The 16965-nt window shown below is 56.0% G+C and overlaps 1 protein-coding gene across 5 annotated transcripts in view; it reads left to right on the forward strand.

The window, feature by feature from the left end:
• FAM193A (family with sequence similarity 193 member A) overlaps window positions 1–16965 on the forward strand; it is a 154804-nt gene that overhangs the window by 102771 nt on the left and 35068 nt on the right. For all 5 annotated transcript variants that reach the window (XM_025289574.3, XM_044945542.2, XM_006074638.4 and 2 more), the window contains 6 exons: window positions 493–640; window positions 8941–9018; window positions 10415–10527; window positions 10597–10839; window positions 12842–12995; window positions 13123–13302. In XM_025289574.3, coding sequence (XP_025145359.1) covers window positions 493–640; window positions 8941–9018; window positions 10415–10527; window positions 10597–10839; window positions 12842–12995; window positions 13123–13302 — 916 coding nt within the window. The remainder of the gene's footprint in view (window positions 1–492; window positions 641–8940; window positions 9019–10414; window positions 10528–10596; window positions 10840–12841; window positions 12996–13122; window positions 13303–16965) is intronic.

The following is a 16965-nucleotide window of genomic DNA, read 5'->3' on the forward strand; positions in this document are numbered from 1 at the left end:
AAGTGCCCTCTTCTTCAGAAATCCAGCTGTTTATCTGGTGTCTGTCTTTTGTTTTCTGTTAATTCTCTCATGTGTCGTCTTACCATCTTTCTTAACAAGATATGGTAGAGAATAAATGAAACTGTAATTGTATTTTTTTGAATTGAATTTCGTGTTGTACTTAATGTGAAAGCCTGGCCCAGAGTTTGTATTTCTTATTAAATGTTGTGTTTTCTCTGGATCAGTGTATCTGAACGGGCAGGAATCCTTTTCCAGCCCACTTGTTGTGAACGCGTCTCTGGGCCTTAGTCTTTTTAGAGCGGCGTCCCTCACCACTCATTTTTTATCAGATCTGTTCCTTGTCTGAGCTGCTGCTTTTGGCCAGACTCGGCTCTGGGCGCTTGGCCTATATCTTGCACGTGCTGGGCAGCAGGCTTGGGGCGGGGCAGTGGGGGTCCCCGCCGCCTCGGGAGGGGAGGTGCTAGCAGGGCGGTCACAGGCCTCTGTCCGCAGGCTGGGGACCACGACGCACGACGGCTGCTGCGAGGACACGTACAGCGCGCTGCTGCAGCGGTTCCAGCGCTCCGAGGAGGAGCTGCGCGCCGTGGCCGCCGAGTGGCTGCAGTGCCAGAAGAGGATTGACGCCTACGTGGACGAGCAGGTGGGTGCCCGCGGGGGCGTGCCGGGGGCGTGCCCGTGGACGCGGGGGGGGGGGGGGGGGCGGGGCGGGGGCGTGCCGGGGGCGGGGCAGGAGGGGCGCCCAGGCTCCGTGCCGCCTGCAGGGTCTCTGGGAGCCGCTCCGGCCCTCGGGAACTGTTGACTGACACTTCCCGTCCAGAGCCTGGGGGCACACGCCCAAGGGACCCACAGCGCCCCTTGTCCACCCACGCTGCTGCGTCTGAACGGGAGCACAGGCCTGGGGCACGTGGGCGGGTCCAGCGTGGGGAGGCGGGGCACAGGCCCCTGTGTCCCAGCCTGTCCGGCAGCACGAGCCGGCTGCCTGCCTCACCCGGGCAGTGGGAGCGGGGAGGTGCTCGACACGGAGCTCTCCCAAGGGGAGGGGGTGAGGGCTGAGGGAAGCCGTGACGGAGCTCAGGGCGCACCTCTGAGGCCATGGGGAGACACGCCTTTGGTTCTGGCTGAAGATGTGCGCTGGGCTAGTGTCTGCCTCCGACCACGACCGTGAGTGCCACCCGGCCTCTGCTGTGGTCCTTGGTCTCAGAGCTGCTGCCTGAGCCATTCGAGGGGTTGAGACACGGGAAGGGCTGGACACGTTCCTGGGTCGCCATTTGTTCCAGCCTCTCCGCGTTTCGTGGAGTCCCAGGAGTCTTGCGGCCTCAGGGACCGTCCTATCCACAGGGGCTGTCTTGTTCAGGACATGGGAAAGCTCTCCTCCTCGTCCTCCCCCGCGTGGTCGGGCTGTCCGCCCACGGGTGCTGCTGGCAGCCTTCCGGATTGGCGCTGCTGAGCCGAGCTTGGCTGGGGCGGCTCGTTCTGTGCGGCCGCACCCGGCCTCTTCGCAGCCCGTGCGCCCCTGGCGTGTGGCCTCTGGAGTTGCTCTGTGCTTGTGACGCGCTGCCCACTGTCCTGTGCTTCCCGCAGAGGGCAGTGGTGGCTTGGGGTTTTCTTCATGGGACACTTGTTCTCCAGCTGTGCTTGTCCTGACCCCTGACCCCTCAGCTTCAGCCCCTATGGGCGGGGCTGGCCCACGTTGCCTGGCAGATGCTGCTGCCCTCCCACTGCCCTCCCTAGGCAGCCTTCATCCGGACCTCCAGCAGCTGAGTCAGGCCAAGGGGACAAGCACGGCCCGCCCCCTGCACGCTCGCCACGTGCTCTGAGGAGCCTACTCTCTGGGCTGGGGGAGCGTGGGGTGTGGGGACCCACCATGCCTCTCCGCACAGGGCTGCGAGCGAGTGGGGGGCTCAGCTATCTGAGACCAGGTTCCCCGCCTCAGGTAGGGCCCCTCCTCAGGGTGCTCTGGACTCCAGAGCTGCATTTGGACAGTCTGAAACCCCACAAGCCCCGTGGGTGTTCCCTGAGAACCTTCTGGGTCTGTGTGGACGATAGGCTGCTGCGAGGACAGCAAGCGGCACACCATCCGTCCGACGGCGCCCGGCGCTGTGGTCCTGGGCAGTGGTGCTGGCGCTCTCCCTTGGCTTGCCTCTGGGTCCTGTGAGAATCTGCAGTCATGACAGACCTGCAGGCAGAGACGCTGCTCCCTGGTGAATCCGCCAGAGGGCCGGCCAGGGGCTGAAAGACTGGCAGCAGAAGTTCACAGGCTGTCACTGGGAAGCCTGTGCTGAGGACGGTTGTAGTCAGACTCCTGGAGTCCGGATGTGAGGGCTGCGGGGTCTCCAGGGCAACTCCGACCAGGCTGGACCCCTGCAGGAGATGCAGGGCAGCCTGAGGACCCTGCGAGCCAACAGGGTGCATGACCTAGACGAAGTGGACAAACTCCAAAACACAGGACCAGCGAGACCTAAATCATGAGAAAGTGGAGAAACTCAATAAACCTATAACTAGTAAGGATATTGAGTCAGTAATCAAAAATCTCCCAACAAAGAAAATTTCAGGACCCAGCGGCTTCACAGGTGAATTCTAGCAAACATTTAAGAATTAATACCCACCCTTCTTAGAGTTTTCCAGAAAACTAAAAGGGAGGAAACACTTCCTAACTCATTCTGATGCCAAAGACACTACAAGAAAACTACAGACCAAAACTATAGTTCTGTAATGAGTATCGATGCAGAAATCCTTAACAGGATACGCACAAGCAGAATTCAGCATATTTAAAGGTCTATATGGGTATGTCTTCCTTTTTCTCCTTTGCTTTTAGCTTCTCTTCTTTTCACAGCTATTTGTAAGGCCTCCTCAGACAACCGTTTTGCTTTTCTGCATTTCTTTTTCTAGGGGATGGTCTTGATCCCTGTCTCCTGTACAATGTCAGGAACCTCCATCCATAGTCCATCAGGCACTGTATCTATCAGATCTAGGCCCTTAAATCTATTTCCCATTTCCAGTGAATAATCATAATGGATTTGATTTAGGTCATACCTGAATGGTCTAGTGGTTTTCCCTACTTCCTTTAAGTCTTAATTTGGCAATAAGGAGTTCATGATCTGAGCCACATTCAGCTCCTGGTCTTGTTTTTGCTGACTGTATAGAGCTTCTCCATCTTTGGCTGCAAAAAATATAATCAAGCTGATTTTGTTGTTGACTGTCTGGTGATGTCCATGTGTAGAGTCTTCTCTTGTGTTGTTGGAAGAGGGTGTTTGCTATGACCAAATGACTGTCTGGGGAGGCCTTACAAATAGCTGAGAAAAGAAGAGAAGCGAAAAACAAAGGAGAAAAGGAAAGATATAAGCATCTGAATGTGGAGTTCCAAAGAACAGCAAGGAGAGATAAGAAAGCCTTCCTCAGTGATCAGTGCAAAAAATAGAGGAAAACAATAGAATGGGAAAGACTAGCGATCTCTTGAAGAAAATTAGAGATACCAAGGGAATATTTCGTACAAAGATGAGCTCAATAAAGGACAGAAATGTTATGGACCTAACAGAAGCAGAAGATACTAAGAGGAAGTGGCAAGAATACACAGGAAAACTGTACAAAAAAGATCTTCACAACCCAGATAATCAGGATGGTGTGATCACTCACCTAGAGCCAGACATTCTGGAATGCGAAGTCAGTGGGCCTTAGGAAGCATCACTACAAACACAGCTAGTGGAGGTGATGGAATTCCAGCTGAGCTATTTCAAATCCTAGATGATGATGCTGTGAAAGTGCTGCACTCAATATGCCAGCAAATTTGGAAAACTCAGCAGTGGCCACACGACTGGAAAAGGTTAGTTTCTATTCCAATCCAAAAGAAAGGCAATGCCAAAGAATGTTCAAACTACTGCACAATTGCGCTCATCTCACATGCTAGCAAAGTAATGCTCAAAATTCTCCAAGTCAGGCTTCAACAGGACGTGAACCGTGAACTTCCAGATGTTCAAGCTGGTTTTAGACAAGGCAGAGGAACCAGAGATCAAATTGCCAACATCCCCTGGATCATGGAAAAAGCAAGAGAGTTCCAGAAAACCATCTATTTCTGCTTTATTGATTATGCCAAAGCCTTTGACTGTGTGGATCACAATAAACTGTGGAAAATTCTGAAAGAGATGCGAATACCAGACCACCTGACCTGCCTCTTGAGAAACCTTTATGCAGGTTAGGAAGCAACAGTTAGAACTGGACATGGAACAACAGACTGGTTCCAAATAGATGCCATCCAGCCATCTCATCCTCTGTCATCCCTTTCTCCTCCCGCCTTCAGTCTTTCCCAGCATCAGGGTCTTTTCAAATGAGTTAGCTCTTCACATCAGGTGGCCAGAGTATTGGAGTTTCAGCTTTAGCATTAGTCCTTCCAAAGAACACCCAGGACTGATTTCCTTTAGGATGGACTGCTTGGTTCTCCTTGCAGTCCAAGGGACTCTCGAGAGTCTTCTCCAACACCACAGTTCAAAGGCATCAATTCTTCGGTGCTCAGCCTTCCTTATGGTCCAACTCTCACATGCAGACATGACTACTGGAAAAACCATTGCTGTGACTACATGGACCCTTGTCAGCAAAGTAGTCTCGGCTTTTTAATATGCTGTCTAGGTTGGTCATAGGTTTTCTTCCAAGGAGCAAGTGTTTTTTAATTTCATGGCTTCAGTCACTGTCCACAGTGATTTTGGAGCCCCCCACAAAAATGAAATCTGTCACTGTTTCCACTTTTACCCCATTTATTTGCTATGAAGTGATGGAACCGGATGCCATTATCTTCATTTTTTGAATGCTGAGTTTAAAGCCAGCATTTTCACTCTCCTCTTTCACCTTCATCAAGAGGTTCTTTAGTTCTGCTTTGCTTTCTGCCATTAAAGTGATGTCATCTCCATATCTGAGGTTATTGATATTTCTCCAACAATCTTGATTCCAGCTTGTGCTTCATCAGCCGAGCATTTCTCATGATGTACTCTGCATATAAGTTAAATAAGTAGGGTGACAATATACAGCTTTGACATGCTCCTTTCCCAGTTTTGAACCATTCAGCTGTTCCATATCCAGTTCTAGTGTTGAATTACATTAGGCTTCCTAATTTTGAGATATTGCATTCCTGGAATTAAGCCCTACTAGAGTATATATTATTGTTTAATCCATTATTAGGTATTCTGTTGAGGATCTTTATTACTACATCTGTATTCTGAGGTGTTACTGAGTTTTCATCTTTCAGGTCCTGTTTGTTTTGTATAAAGGTTATGCTAATCTCATAGAATGAATGGAAAAGCTTTCCTTTTTTTTTTTTTTTTTTTCAGTTTTCAGGAATAGTTCAACTTTCCTGTTCCATGAAGGAAAAGGATAGACTAATAGATCCCGCCTTAAAGCTTTGGGACCTGGTTCATTGTTGCAGGGGGAGGAAGAGGGACTCAAAATTTTTTACTGCCTTTTCAATAAACACTGTGTTTATGAGCCTGTTTGGGGATTTCTGCTTCTTAAGTGAGTTTTACAAATTTATATTTGCCTGGGAAATTATGCACATCCTTCAGACACAGGGGTGGGTGTAAGCTGCGCTCACGGGGCGCTGACAGCAATGGGGGCTTGACAGCTGCAGGATGGTCCATTCCCTCCTCTGGCTTCAGGCCGCAGAGGGAGCGCGAGGGGGCCGGGCAGGCGGCAGGCAGTGCTCCCGGCACCCCAGCTGCGCCCACGCCTCCCCCAGCTCTGCCCACGCCTCCCCCAGCTCTGCCCACGCCTCCCCCAGCTCTGCCCACGCCTCCCCCAGCTCTGCCCACGGCCTCCCCACAGCTGTGCCCACGCCTCCCCCCAGCTCTGCCCATGGCCTCCCCCCAGCTCTGCCCACGGCCTCCCCCCAGCTCTGCCCACGGCCTCCCCCCAGCTCTGCCCACGGCCTCCCCCAGCTCTGCCCATGGCCTCCCCGTAGCTGTGCCTACGCCTCCCCCCAGCTCTGCCCATGCTTCCCCCTAGCTGTGCCCACACCTCCCCCCAGCTCTGCCCACGGCCTCCCCCAGCTCTGCCCATGGCCTCCCCGTAGCTGTGCCTACGCCTCCCCCCAGCTCTGCCCATGCTTCCCCCTAGCTGTGCCCACACCTCCCCCCAGCTCTGCCCACGGCCTCCCCGCAGCTCTGCCCACGGCCTCCCCCCAGCTCTGCCCACGGCCTCCCCCCAGCTCTGCCCACGGCCTCCCCCTAGCTGTGCCCACGCCTCCCCCCAGCTCTGCCCATGCTTCCCCCTAGCTGTGTCCACGGCCTCCCCCCAGCTCTGCCCACGGCCTCCCCCCAGCTCTGCCTCTGCTTCCCCCTAGCTGTGCCCACACCTCCCCCCAGCTCTGCCCACGGCCTCCCCGCAGCTCTGCCCACGGCCTCCCCCCAGCTCTGCCCACGGCCTCCCCCTAGCTGTGCCCACGCCTCCTCCCAGCTCTGCCCATGCTTCCCCCTAGCTGTGTCCACGGCCTCCCCCCAGCTCTGCCCACGGCCTCCCCCCAGCTCTGCCCATGCTTCCCCCTAGCTGTGTCCACGGCCTCCCCACAGCTGTGCCCACGGCCTCCCCACAGCTGTGCCCACGGCCTCCCCCCAGCTCTGCCCATGCTTCCCCCTAGCTCTGCCCACGGCCTCCCCACAGCTGTGCCCACGGCCTCCCCACAGCTGTGCCCACGGCCTCCCCCCAGCTCTGCCCACGGCCTCCCCCCAGCTGTGCCCACGGCCTCCCCACAGCTCTGCCCACGGCCTCCCCACACAAGCTGTGCCCACGGCCTCCCCACAGCTGTGCCCACGGCCTCCCCACAGCTGTGCCCATGGCCTCCCCACAGATGTGCCCACGGCCTCCCCCCAGCTCTGCCCACGGCCTCCCCCTAGCTGTGCCCACGCCTCCCCCCAGCTCTGCCCATGGCCTCCCCCTAGCTGTGCCTACGCCTCCCCCCAGCTCTGCCTATGCTTCCCCCTAGCTGTGCCCATGGCCTCCCCCCCAGCTCTGCCCACGGCCTCCCCACAGCTCTGCCCACGGCCTTCCCACAGCTGTGCGCACGGCCTCCCCACGCAAGCTGTGCCCACGGCCTCCCCACAGCTGTGCCCGAGGCCTCCCCACAGCTGTGCCCGTGGCCTCCCCCCAGCTCTGCCCACGGCCTCCCCCCAGCTCTGCCCATGGCCTCCCCCTAGCTGTGCCCATGGCCTCCCCCCAGCTCTGCCCACGGCCTCCCCCTAGCTGTGCCTACGCCTCCCCCCAGCTCTGCCCACGGCCTCCCCCTAGCTGTGCCTACGCCTCCCCCCAGCTCTGCCCACGGCCTCCCCACAGCTGTGCCCACGGCCTCCCCACGCAAGCTGTGCCCACGGCCTCCCCACAGCTCTGCCCACGGCCTCCCCCTAGCTGTGCCTACGCCTCCCCCCAGCTCTGCCCATGGCCTCCCCCCAGCTCTGCCCACGGCCTCCCCCTAGCTGTGCCTACGCCTCACCCCAGCTCTGCCCACGGCCTCCCCACAGCTCTGCCCACGGCCTCCCCACGCAAGCTTTGCCCACGGCCTCCCCACAGCTGTGCCCATGGCCTCCCCCTAGCTGTGCCTACGCCTCCCCCAGCTCTGCCCACGGCCTCCCCACAGCTCTGCCCACGGCCTCCCCACAGCTCTGCCCACGGCCTCCCCACGCAAGCTGTGCCCACGGCCTCCCCCCAGCTCTGCCCACGGCCTCCCCCCAGCTCTGCCCACGGCCTCCCCACAGATGTGCCCGTGGCCTCCCCCCAGCCCTGCCCGTGCCCTACACGCCCCCCACCCCAGCTGCCGGAAGTCTGTATTGTTTGGAACATCAGTCCATTGACTCGACTTCTGAAGCACACTGTGCAGGGCCAGCGAGCTGCTGGTGCGCCGCCTGTGTGCAGCTCTTCTTTCACTGAGAGGCATCCTGTGCTCGCGTGTCCTCCTGTTGCAGAAAGGCCCCTTCCTGTGTGTCTCTGTCCGTGCTCACTCCCACCGTGTCTGTGGTTCATTTCTTCCCTTGTTCAGCCTGGCAGGAAGTTCAGAGAACCAACTTTTGGGTTTACTGATCACATTTACTTCTGGGTTTTTCCAATAATTTCAGCTTTTACCTTTACTTCCTTACTAGTTGAAGTTTTGTATTAAGTTATGCTTGTTTCATTTGGAGGGTGTATTGGTCATTTTTGTCTGACTTGAAGATGTGATCGGCTGTTTAGTAGGCAGTTGGGCAGCTGCCCTGTGTTGGCTGGAGGGGAGCCCCTGTGGGTGGTACTTCCTTCCTTGTAGGACATGCCCCCCTCCAAGTGTTCCAATCATTTGGAAGATATGTATCCCATTCCTTCCTTTTAGCGGTAGTGCTTCAGCTTTTAATAATTTGTAAGAATACATCTATATGATTATCACTTAGTCATTTCATAGTCTCCTCCTTCATGTAAGTCAGTGCCTTGAGCCCGTTCCTAATTCCTGTTCCCCCAGTTTCTTACTTGTTGTGGTCAAGTCTGCCTTCTCAGATCTGGCTGCCCTCGCAGTTCGCGAGTCTGCGGTGCCGCTGTGCCAGCCGCGCTCACTCTTGTGGCGGTCACCGCCGTCCGGCTCCGGCACGTGCTTGCTCATCTTGGGCTGAGGCTCATGGCCACACGGCAGCCCTGGCGCCCACCCTGGCCCGCAGCGCGCGGGGACCATCTCCTCCCTGTGTTGGCGGGCCCATCTCTGATCTCTCAGTTTCTCTTTTTGGTGTGAATTCATCTCTGTTTTTCGTGCACGAAAACTGTGATGATTTTGAGTGAGTCAGTGTGAGCTGCTGAGGTGGAGAGTCCGGTGACCTTTCTGTAGTTGGAGCTTCTTCTGTCTCCACACGTGGTCTCTTGCATCATTTAAAAAGTCTTCCCTCGAAAGTGTCCTGGTAGCTCTTGCTGGTACTAAGACTTTCTGTTTTTGCATCCCCCGTGCATTTCACGTAGATGACGATGAAGACCAAGCAGCGCATGCTGACGGAGGACTGGGAGCTCTTTAAGCAGAGGCGGTTCATCGAAGAGCAGGTGCGTGTGGGTGGGAGGGCGTTGTCGGAGTGAAGCCGTTCGCCACAGAGCAAAGGGCTGCGGAGCCCACCTTGCACGTCTTGCTCGGCAGACCTGTTTGCAGGCTGGTTCTCCTTTCCGCTTCCTCGTCTCTGTACTCCTCCAGGAACACAGCGTTTATGGAGTGGCTCTCCCGGCCCACAGCCTCCCCGTGTCCCCACAGGCTCCTCCTGGGTTGGTGCTGTGTCTCCGGATTCCCTTCCAGGGGCGACGCACAGTGAGGCCCCAGGGCCAGGCCGGGTCCATTCCTCGTGTGCCGGGGTTGTGCTGTCTCGCGGCTGCTACCCACCCGGCTCACCCCTTCCTGCCTCAGGCTCTCCCCGCCCTGCCCGCCACCTTGGCGGCACTCCCCGGCCCGGCATGCTGGTCTTGGGGCATTACGTCACCGGGAGACTTGCCTGCTTGCCCCGGTGCCTGCGCCGATGTCTGCTGGCTGCTCTCGCAGTGAGAGCCCTCGGCCTCTGCTCCCCTCCCGCCCTTGGTCCCTTCTGGGCAGTGCGGGTAGACAGGGCACCTGCAGCCCGCGCTCAGCGTGTGGCCTGCGTCAGACGGGCGCCACCCGTGCCTGTGCCCGAGCTGGTCCGTGGCCCTTTGCTGAAACGCAGAGGCGCGCCTGCCCCGGCGGGAGGTGAGGCGCTGCCCCTCGGTGCCCCCGGCCCACCGCTTCTCTAGGCACGGCTGGTGCGCTCTGCTCTGCAGCGGCCTTGCTCCCCCTGCCGGCACCACGGGTGCTGCCCGGCCAGCTGCCATCCTGCCCCGTGTGGACAGTGTCTGCGTAGCCTGTGGGCTCGGGCTGCGGCCGCTCTGTGTGCGTGGGCCCGGGGGCTCAGGGCGGCGCTCGGCGCTCCTGCTGGCCTGGGCAGCCCGTGCCCGGACAGCGGCGTCCACGCTGCCTCCTGCACCGTGCTCAGGCCTGGCGCACCCCGGCGGCCTCCCCACCTCCCCGGCAGGGCTGCTGAGCTCCCGTGCCTCGTGGTTTCCCCTGAAGTTTGGTTTCTCACCTGTCTCTTCATCCAGAATCTAAGCTCCTGGGGGCAGTGATTATCTCCTGGGGGCTGCGAGTCCCCAGCCCACGGGAGGGCCAGGGCAAGGGCTGGGTGTCCCCCATGAGGGCGTCACGGGGTGTGTGCTCCTGAGGCACCTGGTGGACTCAGCCCCCTAACCTCTGTCCGGGCCTCTCCCTGCCTGCGCAGCACACTGCTCGTCTGCCCCCCTTCCCAGCCCTGGCCCTCCTGAGGAAGCTGCAGGCAGCAGGTCTCTGAGTGGGACGTGCACAGCATCAGAATCACCGAAAAATACAGCCGTGTCATGAGACAGGTCTTGCAAAATTAACCTGTTGGCTCATGATTTCCTCCAGTTCACGAAAAAGAAAGCCGCCGCTGGCGAGAACAGCTTCACGGACACCATGCGGCACGTGCTGTCGCCGCGGCTGAGCGTGCCCGACTGCCCCAACTGCAACTACCGGCGGAGGTGAGCACGCGCGGACCCCTGGGCGCCGCCCGGCCCGCTGGCCCCGCGCTGACCGCCTCACGCCCGCAGGTGTGCTTGTGACGACTGCAGCCTGTCCCACATCCTCACCTGCGGCATCGTGGACCCCCCGGCCGCGGGCGACATCCACATTCACCAGCTGCCCCTTCCGGTGGACGCAGCTCCCGACTGCCTGTCCGAGATGCGGCCGCCCGGCGCGTCGTCAGCCAGCTCAGGGTCGGCGTCCAGCTCTCCCATCACCGTTCAGCAACATCCCAGACTCATCCTCACCGACAATGGCTCTGCACCAACGTTGTAAGTCGTGACTTTGTCAGCAGGTTTCTCATGACAACTCATCCGATTCCAAGGTGTAGACCCAGTGATGTCTGCGGAAGTATGGGCAGTGTTAAGGGTGCTTTTCAAGAAAAAGGACCCTTCATTTTTTAAAATCGCTTTTAACACATGGACGCAGTAAGCCCAAGCATGGACCCTGTTTCGTGAGCTGCCGGGTGCAGTGAGGCAGGCGCACCAGTCTGCGGGGAGCACCTCCGATGCTGGCCTGGCCTGCGCCCATCCTCCTCATCTTCAGCTGGCGTCCACGCTTGCTCCGTGTCCTGCTGAGAGCTCGGATGGTCACTTTAGCAAGCGACTGAGAGGTTCTGCCCGTGTTCCCACATCAACCGCCAGACGTTTTTGTGCGAGCAAGGGGTCACCAGTTCACAGGGTGGGAAGCAGGCCCCATCCGACTCCTGGATGGGCCGTTCCCTTGGTGGGTGTTTATTTAAGAGATTAAACATACCCTCCGCGTGTCATGGCACCCGTGTGGGTCAGGAGCCTGGGGGAGGGACAGTCGCCCCCACCTTGCTTCCCGTGTTCCTCGGGATTCTCGCCTCCCGACCTGGATCTCGTGTGGTGGCCCCGAGGCTCTCCTTTGGAGTCCCTCAGTTCTCCGTGTGGCTTTGATCTCGGACGCTGAGCTCTGTGGCTGCTCTCACTGAGCCCTGTGCTCCCTCGGAGCCTGTGCAGGGCAGAGAGGGCTGTCAACAGCCAGGCATGAGCCGGCTCAGGACGGAGTGGCTGCAGCCAAGCGCCGGTCATCAGGGCAGAGCCCAGGCTGGCAGAGTGCCACCTGCTCCTGGGTCTTAGTGGCTGACGCCAGCCGTGGGCGCACACGCTGCGGGTGGGGCGGAGCCAGGACCACGCGAGGCACTGTGGGCACCTGGCCGCCCGCACCGTGGGGTCTGTGTCTTCCCACAGACACGGCCATCCCAGACCCCCCTGGCTCTGGGCCACGCATGTCCTTTTCCTGCTGCTGCTCCGAGTGTGAGATGGACGTGCAGCGTTTCCGTGGCAGGGCTGCAGGGCTGCCTGGACGCCTGAGTCTGGAGTCACCACGCTGCAGGCAGCGCATGGGTCTGCTGCTTCACTCGGCTCCCCCGGGGTGGTGTGGGTGCCGCGCAGGGCAGTGCCCGTGGCAGCTCCGGGGGACTGCGCACGATGGTCCTTGGACTCAGCTCTCCCGGAAGTGCGGTGAAGCTGAGTCTGGCTGTTCTGGACCATCTGCCCTGAAGCCCAAAGGGCTCCAGTTCTTAGGCTTTCTCCTTCCGGAAGGTTGAGGCTCACGGTGGATGCGGAGGCATGATGGTGTAGGCCCACGGGGCGTCGCTTACTGTCAGGCCTTGAGCCACGTTCGCTGAGCTGGGCGCTCCGTGCCAGCTCTTCTCAGGCACCAGAAAGCCTTACGTTTGAAGTGGTCTTCACAGCCTTGAAGTCACGTTACTTTTTTTTTGTAGATACTCCATTTGCCTATCACTTGGATGTCTTGCCAAAGCTGCTAACTATGATTTTGCAATGGACTTGCCTGCAGCTGGCCTTGTGGTGAAAATTCAGTGTTTTGTCACATAAGTGCTTTTAATGTTTCATTCAGCTGGCTGTCTCTGAAATTTTGGTGGTTATAAAAACAAACACTGAAGACCTAAGGTTGGTTTCTGTACCCCTTTAATTATAATAAAAAATAGCATTTGCTTGAAAATGACAGAGAGAGAGAACAGTTGTACACCCGGGCGCTTCAAGTTGATCTATTGAAATTTGGTGGTTTCCTTAATGTTTCTCCGTTCAGAGTTTTGTTTTCCGTTCTTCTGGACAGAACAAGCGGTCCTCTTCGGGCATTTTCCTCCTGGTCCAGGTTACTGGGAGCCGCTGAGATGCATGCGTGGGGCCCAGTGTCGCGCTCCTGTGCACGAGCGTGGCTCTCCGGGTGGGCAGCGCGCGGTCCTCAGCGGCCACGGCCCCGCGGTGACGTCTCTGCGTGTCTCAGTTGCAGTGACGATGAAGACGTCGCCCCGCTGTCGGCCAAGTTTGCCGACATTTACCCCCTGAGTAACTACGAGGACGCTGAGGTGGTGGCCAGCATGAACGGCGTCCATGGAGAGCTGAACGGCGGCGGGGAGAACCTGGCCCTGAAGGACGAGGTACACGCCCAGCCTCCGCATCACATGATGAGTCACCCCAGACGGTGTCCGGGGTTTGAGCGTTCTGTGTTATTCTGGTTTAAAAAGCATAAGTTACAAGTGACTATCTTTGTGACTGTCTTTAAAGTCTCCTCAGGTAAGCAGTACCAGCAGCAGTTCCTCAGAAGCTGACGACGAGGAGGCAGACGGCGAGAGTAGTGGGGAACCCCCGGGCGCCCCGAAGGAGGACACGGCTCTGGGGAGCGGGAGCCCCAGGAAAGAGGAAAGTAAAGTGGACAGTCCACCCCCGTCTTACCCAGCTCAGCAGGTACGGCTTTATTTCCTTGAACTTGGTTTTGCCCAGGCTGTCTTCTCTGTGTCTGGTTTCTCTCGACGTGAGTGCTACTGAACACAAAAATACGTTACTGTGAAAAACTTGTGAAGATTAGACCGGTGAGAACCGAGACCACTTTGCCAGACTGTCATCTTTTTTCTTGGAGACTCTGGTCTTATGATAGATGCTCAGGCAGGTCCTAAAGGAAGAGCACGTGAGGGCCAAGGCCGAGGAAACCATTGTAGTAGGTGGTGCAGCCTATAGGAGAGGGGGCCCTGAAGGTGTGCCCTGGGCCCTCGGCCCCCACTTCGTCCCCTCGCCCTGGTCCAGGACCTGCTCACCCCAGCCCCTGCGCACCCCCAAGCCCGTGATCACCCCCAGCCCCTCCTCACCCCCAGCCCCTGGTTCCCCCCAGTGCCTGCTCACCCCAGCCCCCGGTCCCCCCAGCCCCTGCGCACCCCCAAGCCTGTGATCACCCCCAGCCCCTCCTTACCCCCAGCCCCTGTGCACCCCCAGCCCATGATCACCCCCAGCCCCAGTGCATCCCCAGCCCCTGCTCACCCCAGCCCCTGTGCACCCCCAGCCCCTGCGCACCCTCGGCCCTTCCTCACCCCCAGCCCCCGGTCCCCCCCAGCGCCTGCTCACCCCAGCCCCTGTGCACCCCCAGCACGTGATCACCCCCAGCCCCTGCGCACTCTCAGCCTGTGATCACCGTTGATTTATGCAGGTACACACATTCTTCTCTACTGACGAGAAAGGCCTACCCTGACACACTGCCCCTTCCCCGCCCAGCGGCGTGTCCTGCCAGCTTGGTGGAGCTCGCTGCCTCGTGCTCTGCTGCTGGCCTCTGTGTCCTGCTGTGGAGACGGGTCCTGGTTGTGCTGTGCTTTGTTTTCAGTCTGCTGGTGGATACTTGTGTTTGCCTCCCTTTACTTTCCCATCGTAAACTCTCCAGTGAGTGGCCTCACGTGTCTGACGCCTCACACGTAGGCGGTTTTGTCCCCAGGAGGGTCACCAGCAGCGGCTTTCCCCAGTCAGAGCGTGGTGGCCTCCCCTGCTGTCCCAGGGGAGAGTTTTGAACTCTTGCCAATCTAATAGATGAGAAATGGTAGCCCTGTGAGGTTTCAGTTTTTATTTCACTTTTTATGGGCAAAGTTAAGCTTTCTGTCATAGACATTTAAGGGCTGTGTGGGCTGTTTCCTTTTCTATCTAGTGTTTGGGTTTAAGAGTTCTTTAAACAAGTCCTTTATCAAGTATGTGATCCACAAATATTTTCTTTTGGGCTGTGATGCGTCTTATTAGTTGTTTTTTTTTTCAGTGTTTTTGAAAAGCAAAAGTTACTGATTTTGATGCATTCCAGTTTATCAGCTTTTTCTTTTATGAATCATGCTTTTGATGGCATATCCAAAAAACTTCTACCTAATACAAAACTGTTTTGCTGTGAAAGGTTTGTAATTTTAGCTCTTGCTCAGGTCTGTGGTCCACTCAGCTCAGTTTTGCTAGTGGTCTGCGGCGAGGGTCGTTTGATACCCAGCTGGCACAGCGCCTGTGTCAGAAAGACCACCCTCCCCGCTGCATCGCAAGGGTCGCTGGTTGCAAACCAGCTGGTGGCTGAGGGCCCACAGCCACCATGCCCGGCGTCCTGCCCCGTGGCCTCCGCACCCAGAAACCCGTGCTCTGCTCGACTGTCGCTGGATTGTAAGTTTAGAAATCAGGCAGGATCTGCCTTACTCTTGTTGGGCCTTTTTCAAAATTGTTGAAGCTGTTCAGAGTCCTTTGCATTTCCATATATGTTTTTTTCCAGGTGGGAAAGTGAAAGTGGTTCAGTTGTGTCCGACTCTTTGCGACCTCATGGACTGTATACAGTCCAGAATACTGGAGTGGGTAGCTGTTCCCTTCTCCGGGGAATCTTCCCAGTCTAGGGATGGAACCCAGGTCTCCTGCATTGCAGGCAGATTCTTTACCAGCCGAGCCACTAGGGAACCCTGGGTTGGAATGTTAAGTTTTTTAGAATTAATTTTTGTTAGAGTATAGTTGTTTTGTAATGTTGTGTTCGCTTCATATACATTTTATTTTTCTGTTTTTGGGTAGGGGCCACATCTCATGGCTTATAGGATCTTAGTTCCTGACCAGGTATTGAACCTGGGCCATGGCAGTGGAAGTGCTGAGTCCTCACCGCTCGGCCGCCAGGGAACGCCCCCCATGTGCATTTTAGGGACAACTTGTTACCTTCTACAAAAGACCTGTGGATTTTAATAGAGGTTGCCTTGAATTCTTGAATATTTGATAGAATTCATCACCAAAACCCTCTGGACCTGATCTTCTATTTGTGGGATGATGAGGATCAATTTTGGGAAAACAGACTTACGAACATTGCACATGCTATTTCTTTCCATTTGTTTAGGTCATCTTTAATTTCTTTCTGTAATTTTTAAAAATTTCTAGTCTTTGTTTCTTAAGTTTATTAAGATTTTAGATGTTTTTTGATTGTATAGTAAAGGTATTTTCTAATTTTGGTTTCTTTCTCTTTCTTTAACATTCATTCTTTGGCTGAGCTGGGTTTAGGGCGGCACACGGGGTCTTCCCATCCTCCTTGCGGCGTGAGGACTCTTAGTTGCGGCATGTGAGATCTAGTGCCCTGACCAGGGTTGGAACTCGGGGGGCCCCCTGCATCGGGAGCACAAAGTCTTAGCCACCGGACCACCAGGGAAGTCCCTGGTTTCGATTTACAATTGATTGTTGGTAATATATAGAAATACAGTCAATTCTTATGTATTGATTTTGAATTCTGCAGCTTTGCTAATAAACTTATTTGTCCTAGAGTGGTTGAGGTTTTGTGGGTTTGTTTTGGGGTTTTTTTGGTAGATTACTTTGGGTTTTATACATACAAAATCGTGTTGTCTGTGAGTGAACAAGTTTGACTTCTTCCTTTACAGCCTGGATTCTTTTAATTTCCTACTCTTGCTTTATTGAGCTAGCTAGAACCTCTAGTACAGCATTGAATAGAAGCGGTGCAAGCAGACACCTTTGCCTGTTGCCAGGCGTAGGGGGGACAGCGTTGAATCTTTAACCAGCAAAATACGATGGTAGCTGTCGGTTTTCCTTAGACGTCCTTTGTCCCTAAGGAAGCTCTGTCCTACTCCTTAGTTTTGTTTTGGTTTTTTTTGAGATTTTTATCATGAATATTCATTGGGTTTGTAAGATGCCTGTTCTGCATCTCTTGAGATGTCCCTGTGGCTTTCATCCTTTGTTCTGTTACCAAGTTGTTTCTCATCAAGGAATTTCGAACCAATCTTGTGTTCCTGGGATAAATCCCACCTGGTCATGACATATAGTCTTTTTTTTTAATATATGTTGCTTGACTGGTTTGCTAATGTCTTGTTAGGATTTCTACATCTATGTTAATGAAGGATATTGGTCTGTTGTCTATGATGTCTTTGAAACTCAGCATTAAAAAAACTTAAGAGCATAGCATCCAGTCCCATCACTTCATGGCAAATAGAAGGGGAAAAAGTGAAAGCAGTGACAGATTTTTGTTTTGGGGGCTCCAAAATCACTGCAGATGGTGACTGCAGCCATGAAGTCAAAAGACACGAAGACTCAGACACGACTTGGCTACGGAACAGCAGCAGCAACAGTGACGTCTTTGCCTCAGAC

Source organism: Bubalus bubalis, chromosome 7, assembly GCF_019923935.1.
Source record: "Bubalus bubalis isolate 160015118507 breed Murrah chromosome 7, NDDB_SH_1, whole genome shotgun sequence".
Classification (NCBI taxonomy): Eukaryota; Metazoa; Chordata; class Mammalia; order Artiodactyla; family Bovidae; genus Bubalus; species Bubalus bubalis.